General features: G+C 40.6%; 2 protein-coding genes across 3 annotated transcripts in view; one reads left to right on the top strand and one right to left on the bottom strand.

Moving 5' to 3' along the window:
• The window catches only part of ift140 (intraflagellar transport 140 homolog (Chlamydomonas)), a 49704-nt gene extending 22497 nt beyond the window's left edge, over positions 1–27207 (top strand). For both annotated transcript variants that reach the window (XM_062055893.1, XM_062055894.1), the window contains exons 14-30: positions 115–232; positions 315–436; positions 505–640; positions 1187–1318; positions 4304–4518; positions 20491–20668; positions 20778–20968; positions 21045–21140; positions 21222–21354; positions 21952–22095; positions 22217–22345; positions 22461–22643; positions 22714–22917; positions 25906–26115; positions 26192–26355; positions 26559–26700; positions 26771–27207. In XM_062055893.1, coding sequence (XP_061911877.1) covers positions 115–232; positions 315–436; positions 505–640; positions 1187–1318; positions 4304–4518; positions 20491–20668; positions 20778–20968; positions 21045–21140; positions 21222–21354; positions 21952–22095; positions 22217–22345; positions 22461–22643; positions 22714–22917; positions 25906–26115; positions 26192–26355; positions 26559–26700; positions 26771–26950 — 2677 coding nt within the window. In that variant the 3' untranslated portion in view covers positions 26951–27207. The remainder of the gene's footprint in view (positions 1–114; positions 233–314; positions 437–504; positions 641–1186; positions 1319–4303; positions 4519–20490; positions 20669–20777; positions 20969–21044; positions 21141–21221; positions 21355–21951; positions 22096–22216; positions 22346–22460; positions 22644–22713; positions 22918–25905; positions 26116–26191; positions 26356–26558; positions 26701–26770) is intronic.
• Positions 9314–18404, bottom strand: tmem204 (transmembrane protein 204). The gene is made up of 3 exons (XM_062054888.1): positions 18088–18404; positions 15986–16141; positions 9314–10285 (listed from the first exon to the last, which is right to left on the bottom strand). Exons 1-3 carry the CDS (start codon positions 18365–18367, stop codon positions 10041–10043), a joined length of 681 nt encoding a protein of 226 aa, XP_061910872.1. The 5' UTR covers positions 18368–18404; the 3' UTR covers positions 9314–10040.
• Positions 27208–27213: the final 6 nt, after the last annotated feature.

The raw sequence follows: 27213 nt of genomic DNA, 5'->3' as shown, positions 1-27213 counted from the left end.
TTTTAACTTTTTATTAAATAGTCCCTTTGTGTTATACAGTACCTTTAACCAAGCTGTTACTCCAGTTATGTTTGTGCTATGTCTACATTGTATTGTGTAACATGTGCTTTACAGGGATGCTAAAGCTCACTGCAATGCTAAGAACCTAGCGGACCAGATTCCCAATCTGGGAGCTCTGAGGTCGGTCAAATGTAATTCCAATGGCAGCCAAGTCAGCATCTTAGTTACACAGGTGAAGGAACATCAGCCATTCTTCATCTTCATCTCCATCCAGCAATATCACAATTGAAAATAATCTCCACTTATCTTGTCAGGTGAATGGGCGACCCGACCAGAAAGTCTACTTCTACGACATTGAAATGGACACTGTAACACACTTTGACTTTTTCACTGGCAGACCATCAAGTGGTATCTCCCACTCTGAAGACAGCGAAAGGTAAGAAACTTTTGTCCGACCTCCCGTACTCAGGTAAAAAAGTGTACTGTACACTTTTTCCACTTCAGGCAGCAATTCCAAGAGAGTGAAGTCAGTGGTCGATGCCCTGTGTCTCACTTCTGGGATGAGAGTGAACCTCGTCTTTTTGTGTGTGAGACAGTGCCAGTCAGCTCTGAAACGTCGTCGTCTGGCTACTGGGACACGGTAAAGTAAACATTGATGTAATTCACTGATTAAAGCAACAATATGTGGACATTTGACCTCAACACAACAGCTTTGTGATAGCTGTGTTTTTAAGGACCTTCTGCAAAAAAGCTAGTCAAAGATCATCTCCATGACAGCACTCTAGTTTTTTTAAGAATCTGCTGCAAAAACGTGAGTCTTTCACAAGTTTTTTTAACTGAACTTGCGGGCGACAAGTTGAATAGCCCAAAATGGAAATGGAACCTTGAGGAACACTCTAGTATAACTAAAGAAGTTGAACAAAGGACTATTAACTGCATCTGAAGTAAACCAGCTACAACAACACCTTATCTAAATAAGTCACATTATGAAAAAAACAGTATTATTTGGGTGAGGTATGGCTGGCCAAATAAACGACTTTGACTGGCTGGATTTTAACCAATTGTTAGACCAGTCAGGTTCAACACCTCTCATGTGGCTCACTAGAGTTGTCAAAGGAGTACATTTAGTGTGCATTATTGATGCCATTGCTCATCAACTGCTTAATCTACTTCCTTCTTTTTCCAGGTGGATGTGTCAGTGGTCACCCTCTTCTGTACTCAGGAACACGGCCTTCTCTTGCAGGACTGCTTCGCCAAACCAGCGGGCCTTCAGGCCCTCCTTGCTCTTGATGTGCCTTACTATTATTTCAGCTGCAAGGTAAGGATTAACAATTTTTTTTGTTTGTTTTCTTTACTTGTTGCTTGCTCTCTGACTTTAACTCTAATGTGCAACTCTGTTTGGTTTAACACACCCCAGTTGTTATTTCGTAGGGGTGGTGTCTTTCAACTAGACGTAAGTGCCTCTCTGGTCTGTGCCCCTCCTTCAGAGAATGTCCATCTCTTACATTCCCAATTGCTCAAATGTATCCCTGTGTAGTGACTTTAAAGGGGTCATATTATGATTTTTTTTCTTTTTACATTTAAAACACTTCCTTGTGGTCTACATAACGTGTAACATTGGTTATTTGGTCAAAATTTTGCAGAGATTATGTTTTACGGACCGTTTTCAAGCTGCTTTCTGACCATCTGTAGGATGGGCAGTTTGGCGGACAAAAAATTTGGGTAAAACTTTTCCATTTATTGATAATTTGCTGATGTCACCAAGGGAAAAATGTCGCTACTGGGGCACATTCCAAACTGATCGTTTAGCGGAAGTACTATATGAAGGAAGGCAAGATTGTTTTATAAAAATCTCTGCAATGCCTTCATGGTTTTATTTCTAATTTTCGGGACTTATGCAGGTACCAAATACACAACAGCAGGTACCAATAGTTAGGGTTTTGCATAATAAGGCCCCTTTATCTTTTTTTTAGTATATTAGGTTTGTCTTTAATCTATCGATTTTGTGTGGTTGGCATTGACTCCTGGCCATTTCTCTTCCAAATTATAGTGTAGTATTCCCCCCTTACATTTCTGCAACCACTTTATTATATTCTCAGGACATTTATCGATCGCAGCTGAACTGTTTGGTTCGCCTAGAAAACGTTTCATGCTCATAGACCTAGATTGGTCAAATCTCATTTTAGACTTGCATTGGTCAGATCTTGTTGGGTGGCTGGTGCCAAAACCCCAAATATTTATACTCTAACTCCAGGAGGGCGTGCTTGGGCAAGGATGGCTCCACCCTATCGTAGTGACAAAAACAACTGTTAAGATGCAAACGAACAATCCTACTGTCAATCAACGACAGTTGTTGAAGTGTAATTTCCCCCTCGTTAGCATTAAGGTATTGTTTGGCAGAACAATCACTGTGGCTTGATCACTATCAGCCCAAAATACAAATCTAAGTCTATGAGTATGACTTGATGAAGCCTGCTTGGATGAGAGGCAAAACATCTTCTCAGACAAACCAAACAGTCCAGTTGCGATCGATTGAATGCCCTGGGAATACAATAAACTGGATAAATAAGAACATCCATAGACTCTTTATTATCTACTCAAGGGACAACACTGTAGAAATGAAACTTGGATATAACTTAGTTATGTGTTCAATCAATAAATCAAAGATTATTAATATAGCCCTTAATCACAAATGTCTCAAAGGGCTGCACAAACCACAACAACATCCTCGGATTTGATCCCACATCAGGGCAAGAAAGAACTCAACTCAATGGGAACACTGTGAAACCTTGGAAAGGACAGCAGATGTGGGGACCCCCATTTAGGTGACCGGTGCAATGTATGCCGAGTGGATATTGTTAATAACGTGAGAGTCCAGACCATAGTGAGGCCAGCAGGGGATCCTCTTGTATGTAGACAAGCCAGCAGCACAGAGACGTCACCAGCTGATGCACAGAGGAGTGGTCCACGCCGTGTCCAGACTTTGAACAGCCAGCGCGTCCTCCGTGGAAACTGATCCGTGGCCACCTAAAAACCTCTCCACATAGGAGAGAGGAGCAGAGCAGAAAAAAGAAAGGGCGGATCAACTGGTGTAAAAAAATATATATTTAAAGGCTATGGTGTATAAATTAATTTTAAAATGGGACTTAAATGCTTTTACTGAGGTAGCATCTCTAACTATTATTGGTAGGGCATTCCAGAGTACTGTAGCGCGAATAGAAAACGTTCTATAGCTCGCAGACTTTTTCTGGGCTCTGTGAATCCCTAATAAGCCGGAATCTTTGGAACGTAGGTTTCTGGACGGACCGTAGGGTATAATACAATCAGCAAAATAGCATGGAGCTAGACCATTAAGTGTTTTATACGTAAGTAATAAAACCTTAATGTCGCATCTTAAATGCACAGGAAGCCAATGCAGGTGAGCCAGTATAGTATACTATGATCAAACTTTCTTGTCCTTTATCAAAAGTCTCGCAGCCGCATTTTGTACCAACTGTAATCTTTTAATGCTAGGGAGACTCGAAAATAATACGTTACTGTAATCAAGACGAGACGTAACGAACGCATAATTAATGATCTCAGTGTCGGTGGTGGACAAAATGGGACACATTTTTGCCATATTACGGAGATGAAAGAAGCCTGTTTTAGTAACATTCTTAATGTGTGACTCAAACGAGAGAGTTGGGCCGAAGATAATGCCGAAATTCTTTACCGAGTCGCTTTGTACAATTGTTTTTGTTGTCAAATGTTAAGGTGGTATTATCAAATAAGTGCAGGTGTCTAACATCACCGATAATCAACAATTTTGTTTTCTTAGCGTTAAGATGCAAAAAGTTGCTGGACATCCATTGTTTGATTTCATTAAGACACGCCTCCAGATGACTACAATCTACCGTGTTGGTCAGCTTCAGGGGCATGTAAAGTTGGGTGTCATCTGCTATATGATTTGCCGGAGAAGCTGTGCAGGACATTATTAAAAAAAATAAAAAATAAATAAAAAATAAAAGTTGGGTGTCATTAGCATAACAGTGAAATCTAACACCGTATTTGTGTATGATGTCACCGAGCGGTAGCATATACATGCTGAAGAGGGCAGGACCAATTTGCCAGCTATCTTGATAATAATGACTGTTTTTGTAAATGTTTACTGCTATATAAGCTGTACACTGACTACTCTAAAGTATACCAAATCTCATTTTTATAGTTGTGTCCCTTGAGAAGATATATTTGTATAAAAAATAGTTGCTAAAATGGTGTTTCTATGTTCAATGAGTGTGAAAACATTGCCATATTTGTTCTAAAGGAGGTTTCCGCCACATCAGCACCAGCAAACCATAGCCAGTCATCACGAGGCTCCGTTGCCCTCTTCCCCCAAATGGTGTCCAGGCGTGCGCTCAGGGACTTTGAAGGCCTGGAGAACTGTGACAAGTCCACACGCGACGCTATGCTTAACTTCAGTTTCTACCTCACTGTGGGCCACATGGACGAAGCCTTCAAGTCCATCAAACTCATCAAGAGGTAAGATGCCACTGTCAGTATGCTATTGTATGTGTCAGCTCAGTGGTGTTTTAAAAATAGGTGTTCCCTCCTGTTTAATCATCTGTCATCACATTCCTAAGCAATCTTGTCCACAAGGGCTTTGCTTCAAAGTCTAAGCTAATGGCCAACAGGGAGTGCATTGTTACGTTTGGCCTTGACTCTGCTTGGAATTCTGCACAATAGTTAAGATCAGGGGTATTCAACTTAATTGTTTTTGGAGCCTCATTTTCAGAAAGCTAAGGACCTTCTCCCATCACTATGAGCCTTTTTTTGTATATTCCGAAAAACCAGCGTCCTCTACAGTAGACATTTGATTTTGGTCTATTTATTTTGTCAGAGTTACAGGAGCACTCTGCTGTTTTTCAGAACCTTCTGCAAAAAATCTTGTCAAAGACAATTTTTATGACAGCACTCATGTTTTTAAGAATCTGCTGCAAAAAGTTTTTTGAACTGAACTCGCGGGCCACCAGTTGAATAGCAAAAATGATGAAAAAGAGAGGGCCTAAAATGGAACCTTGAAGAACACTATTAGTATAGCTAAAGAGGTTGACTCCTGACTAGGGATGTCCCGATCCGATATTTGGATCGGATCGGCCGCCGATATTTGCCAAAAAATGCGTATCGGCAAGGCATGGGAAAATGCCGATCCAGATCCAGTTTTTAAAGAAATTCCGGTCCGTCTTTTCCAACGCACCGATTTAAATAATACATTTCACTTTTCTGCTGCTCCCTAATTTCCGTTCCGCATTTTCCAGCACACCTTCAACACATCCACAGGTCTGTGTCCTAACCATTAAGACGGCCATGTGAATTAAAAGTTACCGTTAAAAATGTCAGCTGTCTCTGTGCGATATAGAAAATGACTATATCGTAAAATTCGAGTATACGTTCTCACGCAGTTGCTTTTAGCTGCTGGCATTACACGACAGGCTCTTCACACTCCTTCTTGTGTCTGCTTCTCACAGACAGCAAGTGCACCTTCTTACACACGTCACATACTGTCACGTCATACGTCACATACGTATACGCCCTCCCTGAGCGGAGAGGTAGCAGAATGGCTAACGTTAGCTGTGATGCTAGCGTAGCCGTGTGAGCGGTAATAATGAAGGAAGAATTAATTAATTCCCAAGAAAAACAGCAGGGGGTCCATCGTCTGGCGGTGGCTTGGCTTCAAGTGGGAATATGTCGAACAGACAACCGTAATTTGTCAAGTGTGGGGCAAAAGCGTTGCTATAAAAAGTAGCATTACTGCTAATATGTAGCATCATTTGAAAAGTAACCCTGCTAGAGAATGGAGAGTGTTTGAAACTCCGCACGTCAACATCTCAATTCGGGCCACACGCCCACACCATCAAAATGCCGAGGCAAACATTTCCAGATCACCACCGTATGAAAAAAATAGTGATTTTTTTAGTTGTGATTTCCTTCTCTGCATGAAAGTTTAAAAGTAGCATATATTAATGCAGTATGAAGAAGAATGTTTTAATGTAGACACATAGAATCATCATACTCCTGTGATTATATGCATCAAGTGTTAATTCAAGGCTAAGGCATAATATCTAGATATATATCGTGTATCGCGATATGGCCTTAAAATATTGCGATATTAAAAAAAGGCCATATCGCCCAGCCCTAGTTTAATAATGCCATTTCTGTTTGTCATGTATAATTTTGTCTATTTTGTGTTTATCCTTGAATAAACAGGTAAGTTTCTTGTTACCAACCATTGTGTAATATTCAAACTCACCTAATTCAGCTGGCTAGTTGTTATCAAGAGTACTAAAACCCTTTTCAACATGAATCTGACAACTAAGTAGGCTAAATAACTTTAAACTTTAATACATGCTCGGATAGGCCAGTATCGGCCAGTATTGGTATCGGATCGGAAGTGCAAAAACAATATCGGTATCGGATCGGAAGTGCAAAAACCTGGATCGGGACATCCCTACTCCTGACTGCATCTGAAGTGAACAAGCTACAGAAACACTTTAGTTACATTAATCCCATTACCAAAAAGGAGATGACTTAAAGCGGTGCCTTGAGGAACGCCTCAGTTATGTAAATCACATGGTTGGACCCCAGTGTTCTATTGTTTGCTAGAAAGGTTAAAATGTCAATGCAAGGATCTGCAAATGTGTTTACAATGGTCCAAGTTCCTCTGTACAAAAGGAGCACTCGAGTGTGTTTAGGGCTTTGCTGTAAAAATGTTTGTCTCACAAGTTTTTAACTGAACTTTGTGGGTGGTATGTTGTCATACCAGGGCTGGTTTTGGTCCCCGTGCCGCCAGTTGAATAGCACTGGTCTAGATGCAAGCAGGGAGATTGCTTTTCCTCACAAAATGTCTTCACAAAGTTCATCCGAATTTGTCATCATTAAGTCATATTCTGGGATTATTGTCAAAGCAAAACCGTACTGCTTTTGAATAATGATGCAACAACCTAGAGAAGACACATTCCATCCATCCATTTTCTACCACTTGTCCCTTTCGCGGTCGCGGGGGGTGCTGGAGCCTATCTCAGCTGCATTCGGGCGGAAGGCGGGGTACACCCTGGACAAGTCGCCACCTCATCACACATTGTCTGTTTTAAATTTCCTTTAGCACAAATATTTCCAAATCCATGAACAGAGGGAAATAACTCTCCAATTTGTGTATGTGGCTGTTACTGTTGGTGTTTGGGTGTGTTCTGAGGGGTGTACTTTTCTAAACACACATGTACACACAAACACACTGCCAGTGTACCCTTTCCATTCCTGCAAACTTTGAATCAGGTCACTAAAAGGATGTGACAATACTGTGTGTGTGTGTGTGTGTGTGTGTGTGTGTGTGTGTGTGTGTGTGTGTGTGTGTGTGTGTGTGTGTGTGTGTGTGTGTGTGTGTGTGTGTGTGTGTGTGTGTGTGTGTGTGTGTGTGTGTGTGTGTGTGTGTGTGTGTGTGTGTGTGTGTGTGTGTGTGTGTGTGTGTGTGTGTGTGTGTGTGTGTGTGTGTGTGTGTGTGTGTGTGTGTGTGTTCCTCTTTGGGGGAGCAAGGATCTGATATTATTGTGAGGCAACAACATGTACTGTATGTACTGTACGTGACTCAGGCTGACTGACGACTACTTCAGCAAATGCAGAACAACAGCATTTAAACAAACACATGGGAAAAATATCCAACTCGCCGGATATACCATAGAGTTTAATAGAGCTGATGACAGCTTTACTAAGTTCCTCATTGATGGCTATTTTTATTACTACTCCTTTTTTTAATGATCAACATTGTGTTAGATTCCCGAAAAGTCCACCTACTGTTTACGCACACTCCTGCCTTATCAGCCAGAGTGGCTGCTGGATATTGATACAAATCTTTGATGGAGCACACAATGAACATTTTTTTAGGAAATAGTACAAATACTATTGTACAATACAGCCGAATCTCCAAAGTTGAACACCTCGAAACAAATCAAACAGTTCTGCCTGGCGTCAAGTGTGAGTAGTTTTATATTATTCACTGTTTTTACAAAAGTAGTGCTTATCTTTGGAAATGTTAAGATGCAGCTTTGAACATTGCCTGATTAGTTGAAGGGGACCTACAGCATGATGAATTTTGTCTTTTCTGACGTATAAATGTTAGTACAATTTTGGATACTTGTGTTAAACAATGCCCAAGCATCAAATCATAAGGTTCATGCATTTTAGCGTAAGCTTGCACGCAGTTTTGAATGCCTCTTTTCGCTGGGTTTTGCAACTGGTTACGCCATGACGTCCCCACGAGTTGGAAAAACGTATTCCGATATTAAGTCAAGCTCTCAGCCAGAGGGGAAGGAACTCCTATTCCTCTGCTTGAGGCTATGAGGGAAACACAAAAAAGCTAGGATAATGTATTATTTTCATCTAATCGATGCATGCACATCATAACACCAACATGCAACATGCAGTGACATAAATGTTGACAAAGGCAGATTTTTCAAAGCACTCTCTGAATCGATCGGCAAGTGTACCTAATGTAGTGACCGGCTGAATCTATATAATGTTTATGAAGTTTGTACATGTACCACTAGTGGTATGCGGGCTCCATCTATTACTAGGCCAAATAATCACTTGATTAAAGTTCAGTACAGTGTTTTATTTTCCTATATTCAACCACAGCGTTACTCTTTAAACAGCGTTACAGTGGCCACAATATTAAATATACTTGTTAAATAAAACATCTACCTTGTTTTTAATGAATACTTGGGCCTACTGCGCCACTGTGTTTTAATGTTGGTCATTATGGTGGTACTTGGAGAACTAAGTTTTTTCTGAGGTGGTACTTGGTGAAAAAAGGTGAACAACGTTTGAGAACCACTGAACTATAGGACACACGGAAGTGATTTAAATGTAGATTAAAATCATCATAGGTCCTCTTTGATAAGGGTTTTCTGACAGGGACACCCAGGGAGCCTAGAACAAATGAATTAACTTTACATGATTTCCTACTGGTAAAAATAGTTAAACAGTTTGACGCTGTTGAAAAACAACATTAATTGTCCACTGAGGCTTAACACAGCTTTCTGTTTATATGCCAGGCTGAAATTGTCAGAATGAAGCAGTAATATCAGATACCGGCTGGAATGTCTGTATTCCAGACTGTGCTATTTCCTCTAATTCATGTTGTCCTTGACTTTAGGTGACATTCTGCTGGGTTATCTCTTGCTTACTGTCTTTTTGCTATCGCGTTGCCATTTAAAGTCAAACCTTCCACCAGAAATAGAGAATGTAAACCCTGTACAATGTATAAACAGAAGATAACATTGACAAATAGTGCTGGAAGTTGTTTATTTTTCTTTTGCCAGTTTATTGAATTTTTACGATATATTTTTAAAAATGTACCCCTATGATTAGAAATGAAATAGACTGTAGACTTTATAGACTCTTGATATAATAATCGAAATATTACTACACATTAACACTGTATTTTAAAGCAGCTATAACCAATATTGACTTAGCATACAGAATGTACCACAAACAGGCAGACTTCCAAAATAATTGTTTATTTTAATATCCACCTTTTCCTCTCTGCAGACGTAATAAAATACCATATTCCTATTAGATATTGCAGTTACCCATGAATAAACCTTGCTAAGTTGACTGACAATGATGTATTGAATTAGTTTACTATCTAAAGATATAGCAATATTACTTTTTGATATGCAAAGTGATGGGAGAAAAAACATGAGGTATTTTGTTATTGTGATGTCATTCAATGTCATGTCATAAATCCAATTTATAGTAAAACCTTTGAAAAAGTGCACTTATAACAATCAAGGTCAAGGTCCAGCTTGATCTTCTGTTTGGGAGCGATTACTGGTCCAAACTAGTAAATTATTTAGCCACCAATGACATCTCTAAATTGTACTTGCTGCCGTGTAGCAATACAATTCTGACACAGTTGTGGATTATGAAATTGAACACATGGCAGAGAGATAACTCTTGACTCTTGACCCATCCGTCAACTGAATTTATAAAAGCCTGTGTTGTTTTGCTTAACATGGTGAGTCCACATAGTCATTGTCCAGACGTGGGTGGAAAGGGGATGCCAGCGAGCGACTGATGATGATGACCCGCGGGGCCAGGCAGTCATCGCGGCGGTGTAAAATATTCCAGATTAGCATTGCTGCCGCCATGGTAGCTAGCAGGCAAGCGGCTATGTCCATGTAGCAGGAGTAGGACAAGTGTGTGTAAGGGCCGATTCTGTAGAAGGTCACAAGTCCGATCACCAACACAAAACCTACACAGGAACAAAAAAAGAGTATTAGCAAGTGAGTGATTTGGCATTGGGTGAGATGATGTATTGTACAGTCATGATTGTATTATATTAATTAATGAACTTTTTTACTCCTAAACAGCTTCACACAAAAGAGTGAAAATATGTCAAAACATTCACCCCTACTGTGTTATCTGTGGTATCATTTTACTGACAAACGCACCACATGGTGGCGCTGTTATTAAACTCCAAAGTTTGACCCAATGAATCAGAATGAGTTGAAATTGCTCACTCAGTTCAACTTGCTTTAAAAGAAAACAGTGATCGTAGGGGGTTTTAGCCGAATTACTATGACATTTGGTAGATGCCTTCAGGCCACTGACATGCATATATGTTTAAATTTGAGCAAGATTTGTTGAAAAACATGGCTGGCATCAGTCATAGCGTCATGAGTGTGGGTTAGCAATTAATTTGACCAGGAGTCTCAAACTCGCGGCCCATATATTGTGGCCCTTTACTTAACTTCATAGTTTAGTGTAATTGCGTCCCACGCACCCTGGTCAATTAGCAATTAATTATATGTTTGCAATCTTGAATTCTAAAACTACACTTCACAATAACAGTACAAACACAAAAATTCAGCACAACAGACACACATTGAACAACACAAAGACCAACTTCCTGCATGCAAGCTGAAGTGTCTCTGACCATGTCCTGGGGAACTTATCAAAATATACATTTTACATTTAATTTTACATTTTAAATAACTTGAGGCTTAATTACAATAATTGAATGTAACTGTACTGTAGATGTTGGTACAAGTAGTTAACAAATGTAATCACATAATTAAAATTAGATTTTAAAGGGAATACTATGTGCTGCACAGCTTCACCTATAGACGCTACCTCCAGTGGCCCCCCGCATTAGACCATAGAGGGCGTTACAATCGTCATTCAAAAAAAAGGCTCCATGTGGACTTGAAATATGCTGATGGTCCAAATGTTCATCATAGTTTTCACTAAATTTAAAGCTATTGTGTATCACATAAGACCTTAGACCCCTTCCTGTGTGAATCATTGGTCTTTAGTCACAGAAAAGTTATTTATAAATAGACAACATCAAAACATATAAAACAATAATGATTTGTTGTAAAAATTCCTTGAGATGTTTTGTCTTCCAGATAGCTTTGAGTCGCAGTCTTAGAATTGACAATCTAAGGAACTCTTCAGTTTCATGCTGATACTTCAAACTTTATCAGCATCACGCCACAGCCCACACCTTTCCTCTCTCTTCCGTCACTATGATGACTCTGTAGATCCATTCACAAAATCTAAGATGACCAGTTTAGTACATGTCCAAGACTTTTACAATCCACGTGGGTTGCAGTGTCAGAACATTTCCCAAAAATAATGACTGGAAATAGAAATACACGATAGGAATCAGTCAGTTTCCTGCACCAAGGCCTGGAGTTCATTTATAGTTCCCCGCTTCTACTGTACCTTAGCAGAAAAATGGCTGTCATCGTTTGAATTCAGGATGTGAATAATAGTGTCTGTGTGTCAACCACTGAAATTGTAACGCCGCTGTTTGCTCAGTGACTTGCTGTTTAACCTGCCTGGCTCCTCATCCAAGAACATGAATGATCTCCTCTCCAGGTTGCAGCCAGGGTGGGCTGTGTGAACCTCTCTCTTTGGCACTCACTTATCTCGTCACCTTCCTTCCCCCTCTTCCTCTTTCCATCCTTCCTTGCCTCCACTCCACACCCTCCACTTCGAGGACTAATGTATTTACTGGAGCTTTGACGTTATCGCTCAAAGAGGAATGCCTGACCAGATTAATGTACTGAAGACGTTAAGTAAATGGAATGTAAATAAGTGATCAGGAACTACCCGGCAACCAAGTACACACATTGTGAACGTAATTGTCTCTTGACCTACGACCTATGACCTGACTTTAAACACACTAGAAAATACATTCCAGTTGTTGTCCTCCAAGGCTTCGGGGAATAAAACACTGAATGGACTTGGATTTTACTCCACAGCCAGCTTGTAAGAGCTGAGAAAGTTTGGCACTTCTCAAAGTGAAAACATTCAAGAGAAAGAAGGCGATTGGTAGAAAATATCTCCATTCATACAAGAGTATCCAAACTTTTTCCACTTATGGCTGCATACAGACATGTGATGGGTAACAGTTGGTTGGGGGGCGCATAATAAATGAAAATAACATAACATGGGATATCTTGATACATTTTGTGCATTAAAGATGCTAAAATATAGGCTTATACTGTATATGCTGAGCTATCTGAACAAAACAAAGACACCTTTGTGTCGCAGGTGACAAAGCAAATGAGTGTGATAACTACTATATCTCATTAATACTGAATCATTTTATAATAAGAATAAGATGCCCCCCTTGCTCGGATTTGGGACTACCCAAGTCCAACCATGACTTTACATTGACGTTTATTTAGCGTTTTACTATTTAAATTAGTAATTAATGTTTTGGAAATTTGATAAGCCACTGTAAAATTCCAGATGGCTAGTTTTACCTTTTCACTTTTTAATTATCGCAAAACTATGAATTATTACAACAATTTGAAAAAGTTAGTGATATTGCTAATTTCCAAGAAAAGCAGCTAGCACACTAATCGCAAGCTATCTTAGATGCTACCATGAATAACAAACACATTCAAGTTTTAAAAATATAAATTGGTTAAAAGATTTTAGTGTGTGCACTTTTTGAGCACATTCAACAAACCGTGATAATTTTGGTCAGAATATCCTTCCCTATTCACAACAAAATCCCTCAGCAACAATTGGATAAATCCGTACATTAAGTGGGATTACAAGATAATGTCGTCTTTTATCTCCAATTATTTCGAATGACCTGTCTGATGACAAGATGTATACAAGCACCGTCAGAAGCTATATGCTCAAGCAAACTTTCTATGTGGAAAGTTTAGCATGTGCTTAGTATCTGGGAAGATCACAATTTTGACAAATTCTGTATACTGACCAACTGAGGTGTCAGTATAAACAAGCCAATATTCTAAAGATATTGTGTGAGTGTGATCAAGTTTAAATGATTAATCTGCAAATATACATGATTAATGTGGGGATGAAAATGTGTCTAATCACATTAGTTAAGTTATTATTTTTGACAACCCTAATATTTCTGTATAATTTTGGGACACCTAAAGAAAGTGTAAAAAATAAGAAGTTGTCCCCAAATGTGCATTTTTTTAGAAGACTTTCTACAAGATTCTGAAGTAATTTTTATGAGGTCAGATGTCATTTAGTGGTACTGGCTCCCACACAGTTGGAATTGCCAAAAATATCTTGATAAGATGAAGAATGACGATGACAAAGAGGTCTACCCGAAACCTTAAATGGTATTCATGTCATTCTACTGCTGAAGCTGCTTTCTTGACCATATATGGTCGGGACAGTGACCTTAGAAGATGCCCTTTTCTTTTTAACAGGAAGCCTTTCTAATTTTAGATAGGTTTTCCTTTCTATTTGCATGCGAGAAGACAGTTTCATTGATCATCACTGACCACATTGTCAAACTATAAATAGCCTAATGCCGATTTCCTGGATGGGACTTTTTAAGATCTGTTTTGGCCTGTCCAGCTAGATTTGTATGGTGTATTTAAAATGGGAATACCCTGCTGTGGGTGGGACAGTCTTCCTGTCGCCGTTTTCAGATAAAAACCCTCATCCAACAAACACTAATGACAAAGAGGAAATCTTCATTAAGGTAGCTCATCCAGAGAGAAACACTCCCCATATATGTACTTTTTACTGCTGGAGCCCATAATCAGAAACAAATCTAGTGTACACACACACAGAATATACCCTGGTAGTGTGCACACACAATACAAACACACAGTCCCTGTCGAAAGTGTCTTTCCCGTGCATTCCCCCTCACCGCTTTTTCCTTCTTCATCTCGGGGGTTTGCATAACAGGTAGTCACAGACATTTCCTCGTCCTGAGCAGGGATATCCTGGCGCCCACCAGTCGCTCCCTGGCTCGCTGCAGCACTGGCTCATGGATTCTGGGCTGAAGACTAAATTTAGACGCAGCACAGACCCCCAGACTGATACAGAGCCAAGTGACTGTGCAACTACACCATACACTGTACAGGGACAAAAGTCTTGGGACACACTTAAGCAATTTATCGATCGTAGGTTGGGCTACTTTCCCGTAAACTTTCATTATTCTTCTTACAAAGACATTTCCAACAATTCTGTTCTTCTAATTTGTAAGAATAATTTTGGGAAGCCCCTTGTTGGCAGCATACACAAACCAAGGTCCATAAAGGTGTGCGTGGATGAGTTTAGAGTGGAAAAACATGAGAGACCTGCAATTATACGCCAACATTAGTGACTTAAGACCTCACAGATGCTTCTCTGGATGGAAAACCCACTCTTAAAATTGTGTGGAGGTCCTCCATGAAGAGAGAGAGAGATCAGGAGCCTATACTTGCTGACTACAATGGAAAAAGCAAAAGATAAGACTGACTGTCATCAGTGGCAGGGCCATCGTGGATGGTGCGTAGAGCAGGAAGGAGTCTGGTGCAGGTGCATGAAGGTCAGCTATGTGAACCACTACAATACCAACAGCTGTCCCATTACACTACTAATATCCCAGTAATGTAGTTTTTACAAGGGAGGTTTTCTATACTGCTAATCCTGTTAAGAGCACCAAATCTGGCCCGCCAAAGCTTTTCATTTGGCCCGCCGAACATCACCCAAAGAAGACTACACATTCAACCCTAAAAAAAACAACTAAATCAATTGCACGAATTTGATTTTTAACTGGATAACAAAGTATGAATGTTCTGCCCCTAATGAGTGCTCAAGTCGCCGTTTCCTGTCAGACCTTTTAAGCGACAGACAGTGTTCAAGAAACCACAATGATAGAAATCCACACGTGTAAGCTTCATCACAAAACTTGGTCAAATCTATGTAAGTAGATATTGTGCCTAAATATAGTTAGTTGGTTTTTTTTGTATTGAAATTGCTGACTTCGTGATGTCTTTTTTATTCGTGGTCGTGTTGTAATTCTGGGCGATCAGAGCTCGTTTAATACGTTAGAGGGTGATAACGCTACAACTTAGGTTTAATTGGGATGAGTCACATATTGTGTGCAAAGTTTGATGTACTGCAGATGTTCTTTAATTTCTATATGCGTAAACATATGTAGTTGTGTGAATGTATTGGCACTAAATCTTCTATTTTATTTGTGTAAAATACACAGTGGACATTATTTATGTAAAATACACAATGGACGCTATACTTTTGTAATGTTTATTTTATGTTTATATTTTCAGTCTTACAATCCAAAATGAAGGAAGAAGTGTATAGAAATAAAACTGTGGAAGGAAAATTATTTTAAAAAAGGAATAGCAACCTCCAACAAAACTTCTGGAGCTTCGGTTTCTTTATACTGTTAACTAGCTGCACTTGCTAGAATTGAGTAGCTCGGTAAGAATAATACATTTATTGACAGTGCAGTGTGTTATTAAGTAAACTAAGTGTCAAAGCAATATAACCTGCCGAGGCACTTCCTGACGAAATATCTACATTGGACTCTTGAAGCTGCGGCCTTCTTTATTATGTAGTTAAATAGCCCTGACTTATAGTGTTGTCAAACTTCTCCATTATTAGGACTCCCAGGTAGCTTATTAAGCAAACAAGTTAAAGGAGCTTTAGTACTCACTGGCTAGCTGGAAGAGTGCAGCAATGGCCTCCTCCCACCATTGCGATTCTCGTGTGATTAACGGTAGCTCCATCAGGCCGAGGAGGAAGATCAGTTGACCAGCAGTCAGGGCCACGGTCGCCATCAGGTTGCAAGCCCGCATCATGTCAAACTGCACTTGAGGGACCATAGGGAGAGTTGTGTTATACTTCTATCCATTTAACTGTTATGAGCATACGGCACATTTACAAACCTGACATATTGCCCTAAGTCAGGGGTCGGCAACCTTTACCACTCAAAGAGCCATTTTGGCAAGTTTCACAAATTAAAGAAAGTAATGGGAGCCACAAAAAAAAGTTTTTAATTTAAAATGAAAAACACCGCATACAAAGCTTAAACGCTTTGTGCTATGTTAACTAGGGGTCTCCGACACACGCACCGGCACGCACTTTAATGTGGAAATTTGATGTTAGTGCAGCCCACGAGTTTTGAATGAATGGCGCTTGATAGCGTCATACTTGCCAACCCTCTCATTTTTCCCGTTTGACTCCCGAATATCAGAGCGTGATGACACTGCATTTGGCGCCCTCTACAGTCTGCCCTAACAGTGTACCTGCTCGACCACACATAGAATGCAATTTCAGCTTGCTCACGTAAGTGACAGCAAGGCGTACTAACTCAGCAGCCACACATCTTACACTGACGGTACCAATACCCAGAATCCCATGCAGCCCTAACTCTTCCGCTCAAGAAACGCACGGAGAGGGGGGGGGGTTCATGTGTGGGGGGATTTGGTGGTAGCGGGGGTGTATAATGTAGACCGGAAGAGTTAGGGCTGCATGGGATTCTGGGTAATGGTTGTGTTGTGTTTATGTTGTGTTACGGTGGGATGTTCTCCAGAAATGTGTTTTTCATTCTTTTTTGGTGTGGGTTCACAGTGTGGCGCATATTTGTAACGTAACAATGTTAAAGTTGTTTGATACGGCTACCGTCAGTGTAAGCTGTGTGGCTGATGACTAAGTATGCTTTGCTGTCTCCTGTGTGTGCAAGTAATAACAACATGCAACATGTGGCTGGGCTGGCACGCTGTATGTAAATGCTATAGAGGACAATTACTGCAGTGCAATTAGGGCACGCCCTTTATTTAGTAATTACAGTGTAAATAGGATTATTTTTTCCCTGGGAGTAATCTATGAGGGACACTGAGATCCATAAATCTCCTGGGAAAATCGGGGGGGTCGGCATGTATGTAGCTGAGCCGCATCAGAGTGGTCAAGGAGCCGCATGCGGCTCCGGAGCCGCGGGTTGCCGACCCCTGCCCTAAGTGGTGCCGCAATGTCTTTGTTTGTACGCTTTGCTGCCCATTGTCAAGTTGGCAGTGGACATGCAAATGTGTTCTTGAATTGAATTTTGTCAATGGGACCTTTTATTAGGTGAAATATATGAATGGCTCCTGCCCTCCATTTTTGTTTTAGCAACAAAATGATGCACTAAAATATGTTATTTTTGTGGAAATGTGCCTGCTAGCACAATAAACTGACACAAACCCAAATAACAATAATCATGCATGCATGCAGCAATTAAGGGAACCGTGTTGCATTGATAGATTGAGAAATAAGTAGGGCTGTGGATCTTTGGGAACCACACGACTCGATTTTTGGGGATTAACGATTCGATTAAGAATCGATTCAAACCGATTCTTGATTCAAAATTAATACTCGTTTAATAACATTGGGTACGAGTTCTATTATTAACTACATTCCTCCATGAAATAGGCAAACCGCTCTGATAAATGTTTACATTACTTAAATTAAAACTGGCTTTGTTTAATACAATTCTGTCCAAACATTTAATAAACTGAAATACAAATAAGGCAACAAGAAGTATTCAACACTTCTCTTTTGTAAAGTTAATCTGTACAGCAGACATGAGCAACAATATGATTTGCCTGAGTGGCTGGACAGGACAGATATAAAAAAAAAAAAAGGATTTTTGATTTTTTTGAATCAATCCTTACAAATAAGAATCACGGTTCATTCGAAATTCTAATTTTATTGACACCCCTATTAATAAGTATATGCAAAAACATCAACACAATACAGTATACTGTACATAGTACTTACACTTAACAGAGCTGCGGGATTCTTGATAGCCAGCGTACTCTGAGCCCCATCCCAGACCTTCACATTGTCTCTGTGCTCCTTGCCCCCTTCTCCCGGCCTGGAGGTCATCCCGAGCCCTCTCCCCTCCAGTGGGGCACATCTTCCACAGTCCCACACTCCTCCTGCGCCCATCTTCCAGGGCCTGCAAGACCCAGCTGGGGGTGAAAGCCGCAACATTGTTCAGAACCAGAGACAGAAGGGCAACCGCTACCGCCGCCGCCACTAGCCTCTGCACGGCCATGTGACACCGGCTCCCCGCCACCTCTCCTTCCCCTCCCTCTCCCTCACGTTCCAACCCCTGTTCTTCCTCAGCGTCCTGCCTGCTCCCTCGTCTCTCCTCCGGGGTAGCAACCTCCTCCTCCTCCTCCGGCGCCTCCTCCACCACCACCGCCTGCTCCTCCAGCTGATCACTTGTGTCACACAAATGGAGAATAGGGAAGGCTGTTGTCGTGATGTCTAGCTAAATAACATCTCCATTCATCCTCATTCATGAGTTGTTTGCAGCAGATCTTCAGCCCTCTTCTTCTGACAGCACTGTGGGTATTCTGGGATCAAGCCAACAGAGGTCCATTCCACTGGCTCCTACTTGCTGCAGCTTGGCTCTTGAGCTTTGATCCTTAGGTCCGATCTCCCCACACTGCTTCACGAATAATCTGCTGCCTTTGTGCAGAGTGAAGTTTCAGAAAAAAGGATAGATTCTCTTCCCAGTGTTGCTAGGAGTCTCTCCTCCGCCTGGCCCACCGCCCTGTGCTGCTCTTTCCCTCACAGCCTGGCTGCAAATTCTTTTAGGTCAGAGTTGAATAGTTGCATATGGTTGAGAGACGTCAGTGTCATAAGCAGACAGCTCCCTCCTTCGTGGTCGCTTTTAATGTGCCAAGGTTTTGGTGACTCAAATGTGCAAAAAGACCCCCTCTTGGACGTCACTGTTGTGTATTCTTTTGTCTGCAGCCCGGGGGGAGGTTGTGGGGAGGCGTTCACTTGAAGTCCTCTCTCTTGTGTGCAACAAACACGTTGGCCACCACACTCGGCCAGCAACAGGATGTGTTTCCTGAGAGGAAAAGAGGCTGGGAAGAGGGGCCAAATGTAGACCTGTTCCTTCTCTTGTCTTTCCTTTTCTGGCTCTCTAGATGTTGCCGCTCCTCTTGTTTTTTCAAGTATTTATCTCATTGTTTTCTGGTTGCTATGCAAAGTCTGACTTTCTGAGGTTTTTTTTTGTTGAAAACTTGAATAATTTGGCTCATGTTTTTGCTTTAGTTTCACTTACAGACACAATTGCCCCCCGTACACCATGTGCCAGGGCCCCTAAAGAGTTGGGCTATTTCCTGTTGCCTAACTTTAATAAACAGCTCACATCTGTATCTACTAAAGCAAGGCGCAGGGGATAGGGGGAGCCAAATAAGGAACAGATGGCTAAGGAATCTTAAATATGAACTTTAAAGGGTTCAGGCTGTTGATTTACATCAGCAAGTAAAGGAAATACTATGATTAATGTTTTGCACACATTATTTGATTGTTTAGTCTGGGCCTTGCCTTATATGATCAACCTTATACAAAAAAGTATCTGATCAGAAATATTGTATAGCATAATACAATGTAATGTAATGCTAAAAACTACAGTAGTTTTATGGAGTAATGTACGCATTCACTTTGGATCCCTTTTTTTTTTTTTACTATTCTTGACTACAGTTACACTCATTCTGTTTCAATATAGTGCAGACGAGCAGTGCTATGCTTGAATTGCTTTGCCAGGTTGGCGACAGGCTCTTGATTTTTTTTTTAATTCAATTTATATCATCCACTTCTTCTCAGCACTGTCCTTCACACTCACTTTCTTCCTTTCCATGGTCGGAAAACAAGATATATTGATCTCTAGCTGCAAGTTAAGCTAGCGAATAAAACCAGATTTTTTGGTTGTATCTTACGGGGTTCACTGTAACAGCAAAAGTGCTTGTAACTCAAATGTTTGCTTGCAACTTAAAGCATAACAATTAGGCAAGAGACAGCTCTTATCTCAAAATACTCTTAAATTGAGGTACCACTGTAGATAGTCATGTATAAAATGCTTTTGAAGACAAGCAGCGTACCTGTAATACAGATATCCTCAAAGTTGTATAATCATTTTAAACATAACATGCTGCCAATTAGTTAAGTCCCTCTTAAATTTATAGTAGGTGTTTTGTAGAGCTCATTGTGTACAGTTTGTTGTTTTTGGTTGAGTTAGCTAAAATTCTACCAGTACCAGAACTCGAGCTAGCACATATCTAAGATTTTATTTTGTGTGTTCTCACTGATGATTAATCAAATGGAATTTAGTGACTAAACCTTTCTCTAAAAAAACAAGCATTTGTTTTTTCCTCTCTGTAGCAAAGCAGTATGGGAAAACATGGCACGCATGTGTGTGAAAACCCGTCGTCTGGACGTGGCACAAGTTTGTCTCGGCAATATGGGAAATGCCAGAGCAGCAAAAGCGCTGAAGGAGGCAAAGGCGGAGCCTGAACCAGAGGCCCACATAGCAGCGTTGGCCATTCAGCTTGGCATGCTGGTATGATACTACAAAATAGGAGCTATATGTAAAAATGTTATTATCATTTGCCCTTTCACACACATAAAAACATTTACATGTCCCTCATTCTCTTGTGGTCTTCCACCAGGAGGATGCTGAAAAGCTGTACAAGGGCTGTCAACGCTATGACCTCCTGAACAATCTCTATCAGGCATCTGGACAGTATGAGAAGGCGTTAGAAATTGCAGAGACACATGATCGCATCCATCTGCGCGCTACCTACTACAATCATGCACGCTATCAGGAGTCCCTGGGTGACAAAAGCACAGCCCTGGCTAAGTACGAAGGTTTTACAGCGTCACAGAACCCAATAATTTTTTGGGGCATCATCTAAATTGTTTAATCATTGTTCCAGTTATGAAAAATCCGACACTCATCGAGTTGAGGTGCCCAGAATGCTTCAGGATGATCCATTGTCTTTGGAGATTTATGTTAACAGGATGAAAGACAAGTATGTGCACTGCCAGACATAATACTCATATACATTTACATTAAGCCTGATCTTAGGGAAAAAATTATTTTATCAACACAGGAAGCTGTACAAGTGGTGGGCCCAGTATTTGGAGAGCCAGTCAGAGATGGATTCAGCTCTTGACCTCTACAAATCTGCTCAGGATTACTTCTCTATGGTCCGAGTTCACTGCTACATGGGGAACGTTCAGAAGGTGATACCATAGATTATTCATAATATACAATGACAATACTAAACTACTGCAAACTACCACAATAAACCCATTGTTATGTAACTACACTGACCCGAATATAAGACGACCACTCTTTTTTCGACGAAAACACATACGAAGAAAGTGTAACAGTTTGATGTCTGTGCTTCATTAATCACCTTTGTCTTACAATTTGCAGTGTACCTCCTTGTCTGTTGTTTGCTAACTTGCTCATGTTCTTTTGGTGTGGCTGTTGCAGCTGTCCGGGTACTGCAACTGGTAGTGACAGGAAAAACATTTCTGCTTGGTGTAAAGCTGTTTGGTGCCACCTGTTGGTTTGCATGTGATAATCTGTCTAGAGTAGGCCCTGAATAAAAACAATTTTTTTCTTGGAAAATAAGATTATTAGTAGTGTTATATCCGGGTCAATACAGCAATACTTGAAATGAAATATTGTTATTTCTGTAAAAAAAATTATTGGCTGAAGCTTTTGTATTGAATCTCATGTGATTATTGCAAAAATGAAATTAATTTCATTTTTGATGATCCAATGTTTTTGTCACGATTATTGAATGCATTAACTTGATTTTTTTCTACCAGGCATCAGATATAGCCATCGATACAGGTGACAGGGCAGCGTCGTACCACCTGGCAAGGCACTACGAGGGTCATGATGACATCAAACAAGCCGTCCACTTCTACACTCGAGCTCAGGCCTACAACAATGCCATACGACTTTGTAAGGTAAGCTCATGTGTTTTTTCACTATGAGGATCCATTTTCTCAAAAGTTCTGAGATATTTCAATGTTTTTTGGCCTCTTTGGACGGAATTTTGACTTGTGTTGTTTCTTATTCTCTGAGTAGGAGAATGGCTTGGACGACCAGTTGATGAACTTGGCTCTGCTCAGTAACCCAGAGGACATGATGGAAGCTGCCTGTTATTACGAGGAGAAAGGCATCCACTTGGACAGAGCAGTTTCACTCTATCACAAAGTACGTCATGTCGGTTGACTCCAGAAACCTACAGCTCATTTTGTCCTTGCCTTCCACATTATTTCACAAGAGGGCAGTATTGCACCCATTATTGGACCAATGTTCTATTTTGTAGGCTGGTTATGTCTCCAAAGCTCTGGAAGTGGCCTTTGCTACCCAGCAGTTCGCTGCTCTTCAGATGGTTGCCGAGGATCTGAACGAGAACTCAGATCCTGCCCTTCTGGCACGTTGCTCTGAATTCTTTATCCAGCATTCCCAGTATAAAAGAGCTGTGGAGCTTCTCATTGCAGCCAAGAAGGTACTACTCCAATCTGTGCATTTATGGTCTGATCACACCAATTATTAATGTACCGTGTTCATGATTGCAGTACCCTCAAGCTCTAGAGGTGTGTGTAAATGAGAACCTGACCATCACAGAGGAGCTGGCAGAGAAAATGACTGTGACTGATACCAAAGAGTTGTCCGAAGAGGCTCACAAGGAGTTGCTGGAGAGGATAGCGGAGTGCTTTGTGCGTCAGGGGAACTACCACTTGGCCTCCAAGAAATTCACTCAGGCCGGAAACAAACTCAAGGTAGGAAATTAAAGATACTTAAAAATGTACTGACTAAATGATTACCATTTTTGATACATGTTCAATGTTGAAAACTCCCACTGCAGGGCGTTGGAAAAATACCTGAGCAATAATTGGCAATGATTTACCATTTTGACTGTTTGTCATCTACCATAGACTTCCTCCTAGACTGTCCTAGACTGAAATGTATTTGTTTATTCCCTGGATCATGCGTTTTGATAACAATTGATAAAGAAATTCCGATCAACATTTTTGGCCCCCAATCCGATTTGTTGGCCTCAGATCCGACCCGATTTCGAGTCCCGATCCGAGACTTTAGCAATAGATTATAGAACTGAAAGATAGTAAACGCAACCCATTTTAATAAAGTTTATCCTATGAATTTAGAATTTGGTATTAATATTTAAATCAAATGTATTAAATCTATGGTATTAAATGCTACATACATTTTTTTAACAAAATGAAGTGGCTACTTTTTATCATTTATATACAATACTATACTAGGTATCGATAGTATCAACATCTGGATCGAGCACCCCTGCTTCACATTGAAGCTTTAGCGGTTAGCGTCTTGTGTTGTCCTGCTCATTGTATGTGTGTATAGCATGCTTAGCCATTAACTTTCCTCTAGTTCTCCAGTGATAATGTTACATGGAAGAAACTTAGTTTATTTTCCGCCGTGGCGGTGATGATTAATATCTTAAATGGTGCACTGTGGATAGACAACAACAGTAGAGATGAATTAAAAAAGGCAAATATCAGCCTGATCCAATCTAATGATTGGGGTCAGGACTTCGCTAATAATTTATTTTTAAGTTAAAGTTAAAGTACCAATGATTGTCACACACACACTAGGTGTGGCGAAATTTGTCCTCTGCATTTGACCCATCCCCTTGTTCACCCCCTGGGAGGTGAGGGGAGCAGTGGGCAGCAGCGGTGCCGCGCCCGGGAATAATTTTTGGTGATTTAACCCCCAATTTCAACCCTTGATGCTGAGTGTCAAGCAGGGAGGTAATGGGTCCCATTTTTGTAGTCTTTGGTATGACTCGGCCGGGGTTTGAACTCACAACCTACCGATCTCAGGGCGGACACTCTAACCACTATACCTGTTCTACACTTCTCTTTTGTAAAGTAAATCTGAACAGCCGATATGGGCATCTACATCAACTAAATGATTTGCCTGAGAAGCTGGACAGGACATTATAAAAAATAAAATAAAATGAAAAAATAAAATAAAAAAATACCTGTTCTAACATTATTGTTGGAACCTGGTTGCTCTGTTAGACAACTTACCGTTAAGCTACAAAACCCAAAACCAGTGAAATTGGCACGTTGTGTAAATTGTAAATTAAAACAGAATACAATGATTTGTAATTCCTTTTCAACTTATATTCAACTGAACACACTGCAAAGACAAGATATTAAATGGTTAAACTGAGAAACTTAATTTATTTTTGTAAATATTTATTAACTTAGAATTTAATGGCAGCAACACATTGCAAAAAAGTTGGCACAGGGGCATTTTTACCACTGTGTTACATGGCCTTTCCTTTTAACAACACTCAGTAAACGTTTGGGAACTGAGGAGACCAATTTTTGAAGCTTTTCAGGTGGACTTATTTCCCATTCTTGCTTGATGTACAGCTTAAGTTGTTCAACAGTCCGGGGTCTCCGTTGTCCTATTTTACACTTCATAATGCACCACACATTTTCAATGGGAGACAGGTCTGGACTACTGGCAGGCCAGTCTAGTACCCACATTATTTTACTACGAAGCCACGCTGTTGTAACACGTGCAGAATGTGGCTTGGCATTGTCTTGCTGAAATGAGCAGGGGCGTCCATGAAAAAGACGTTGCTTGGATGGCTACATATGTTGCTCCAAACTTGTATATACCTTTCAGCATTAATGGTGCCTTCACAGATGTGTAAGTTACCCATGCCTTGGGCACTAGTACAACCCCATACTGTCACAGATGCTGGCTTTTGAACGTTGCGCCTATAACAGTATTCTTTTCCTCTTTGGTCCGGAGGACACGACGTCCACAGTTTCCAAAAACAATTTGAAATGTGGACTCGTCAGACCACAGAACACTTTGCCACTTTGTATAGTCTATCTTAGATGAGCTCGGGCCCAGCAAAGCCGGCGGCGTTTCTGGGTTTTGTTGATAAATGGCTTTCGCTTTGCATAGTAGAGTTTTAACTTACACTTACAGATGTAGCGACGAACTGTAGTTACTGACAGTGGTTTTCTGAAGTGTTCCTGAGCCCATGTGGTGATATCCTTTACACACTGATGTCGCTTTTTGATGCTGTACCGGCTGAGGGATCAAAGGTTACGGACATTCAATGTTGGTTTTCAACCTTGCCATGATTTCTCCAGATTGTCTGAACCGTTTGATGATATTACGGACCGTAAATGGTGAAATCCCTAAATTTTTTGCAATAGCTTGTTGAGAAATGTTGTTTTTAAACTGTTTGACAATTTGCTCACACATTTGTTCACAACGTGGTGACCCTTTCCCCGTCCTTGTTTGTGAATGACTGAGCATTTCATGGAAGCTGCTTCTATACCCAATCATGGCACTCACCTGTTCCCAATTGGCCTGTTCACCTGTGGGATGTTACAAATAAGTGTTTGATGAACATTCCTCAACTTTCTCAGCCTTTTTTGCCACTTGTGCCAGCTTTTTTGAAACATGTTGCAGGCATCAAATTCCAAATGAGCTAATATTTTCAAAAAACAACAGTTTACCAGTTCGAACGATAAGTATCTTGTCTTTACAGTGTATTCAATTGAATATAGGTTGAAAAGGATTTCCAAATCATTGTGTTCTGTTTTTATTTACGATTTACACAACGTGCCAACTTCACTGGTTTTGGGTTTTGTACATGTACATTATATATTGTGAAAAATAGACTGTTTGGTTATGTATGTTGTGGTTGTCCTCAAATAAGCATTTCTACTGTTCTTTTGTTTCACTTACAGGCAATGAGGACGCTCCTCAAGTCAGGCGACACAAAGAGAATCATACGTTTTGCCAACTTTTGTCGTCAGAAGGAACTTTATGTCATGGCCGCCAACTACCTCCAGTCAGTAGACTGGGAAAATCCAGAGATCTTGAAGACCATAATTTCTTTCTACACAAAAGGCGACGCACCACACCTGCTCGGTGGTTTCTATGAAACCTGTGCACAGGTAAGATAGCAAGACATTAGTCTGTGCCACAAAAGATTGTCACTTTAAATGACCCTATAATACGTACATTTCAAAGGTGGAAATTGATGATTATCGGAGCTATGAGAAGGCTTTGGATACTTTAAGTGAGGCGGTCAAATGCCTGTCTAAAGCAAGGAATGCAGACGGACAACAGGAGGCCAAAATGGCCGAGCTGCAGCGTAAAATCACCCTCATTGAGCAGTTTGTTCATGCACGCAGGTAAAAATATGTATCAGAAGTTATGTGAATTTTGATAAATTCTGTCATTGAACCCAAATGCTCAAGAAGAAATAATTGAGAAATTGAGCCTCATAGCAATGCCGAGACACTGCAAATACACTACCTTGTGCCTATGACACTTTGCATCCACACAAGCCAAGACATATTTGTTCTGAAACTAGATTATTGTCTCTCGTGTGTAGATTAATGCCAGAAGATGCTGATGAGGCCTTGAGAATATGTGGTGTCTTATTGGAGGAGCCCGAGTTGGACACTGCTGTCAGGGTCGGGGATGTCTTTAGCTTCTTGATCGACCATTATTGTCAGCACGGCAATTTCAAAGCGGTAGGTAACTATCTGAATACGGGTCATTAAAGTCTGGTGTGAATTGTTGTAATTATATGTTTTCCTGTAGGCCTACAGCAAGCTGGAGGACCTCCAGAAGCTGATGTCGTCACAGAATATCACATATTATGTTAAACAGGCAAATTTGGACGCCTTGCACAAACAGATGGGTTTCACTATGGATTCTGGGGACCACAAATATCATGATAAGGAGGAGGATGAGGTGGAGGAGGACCTGAACATGCCCTAAAAACTCACATGTTTATCTATAAAATCCTAAAGATTTGTTTAAAGAAAGGTTTAAACGTTGCCAGGACTTTGGTCACAAGAGGGCGCTGTTGTCTTATGTTAAGCCACAAGACAGGCTGCAGATTACTGCTGTGGTGCTGTCTGGACTGTAATTGTATATTTTGTGATACTGTAGACAATATTTTTCTTTGTTCTACATCACCAATGTAGAAATATATTTTGTTTCTGTTTTGCAAATAAAATTCTCGTTTTGTGTTTGTTGAG

Source organism: Entelurus aequoreus, linkage group LG08, assembly GCF_033978785.1.
Source record: "Entelurus aequoreus isolate RoL-2023_Sb linkage group LG08, RoL_Eaeq_v1.1, whole genome shotgun sequence".
Taxonomy (NCBI): domain Eukaryota; kingdom Metazoa; phylum Chordata; class Actinopteri; order Syngnathiformes; family Syngnathidae; genus Entelurus; species Entelurus aequoreus.
Note: the sequence above shows the minus strand (reverse complement) of the source record. Positions and strands in the feature narration are given on the sequence as shown.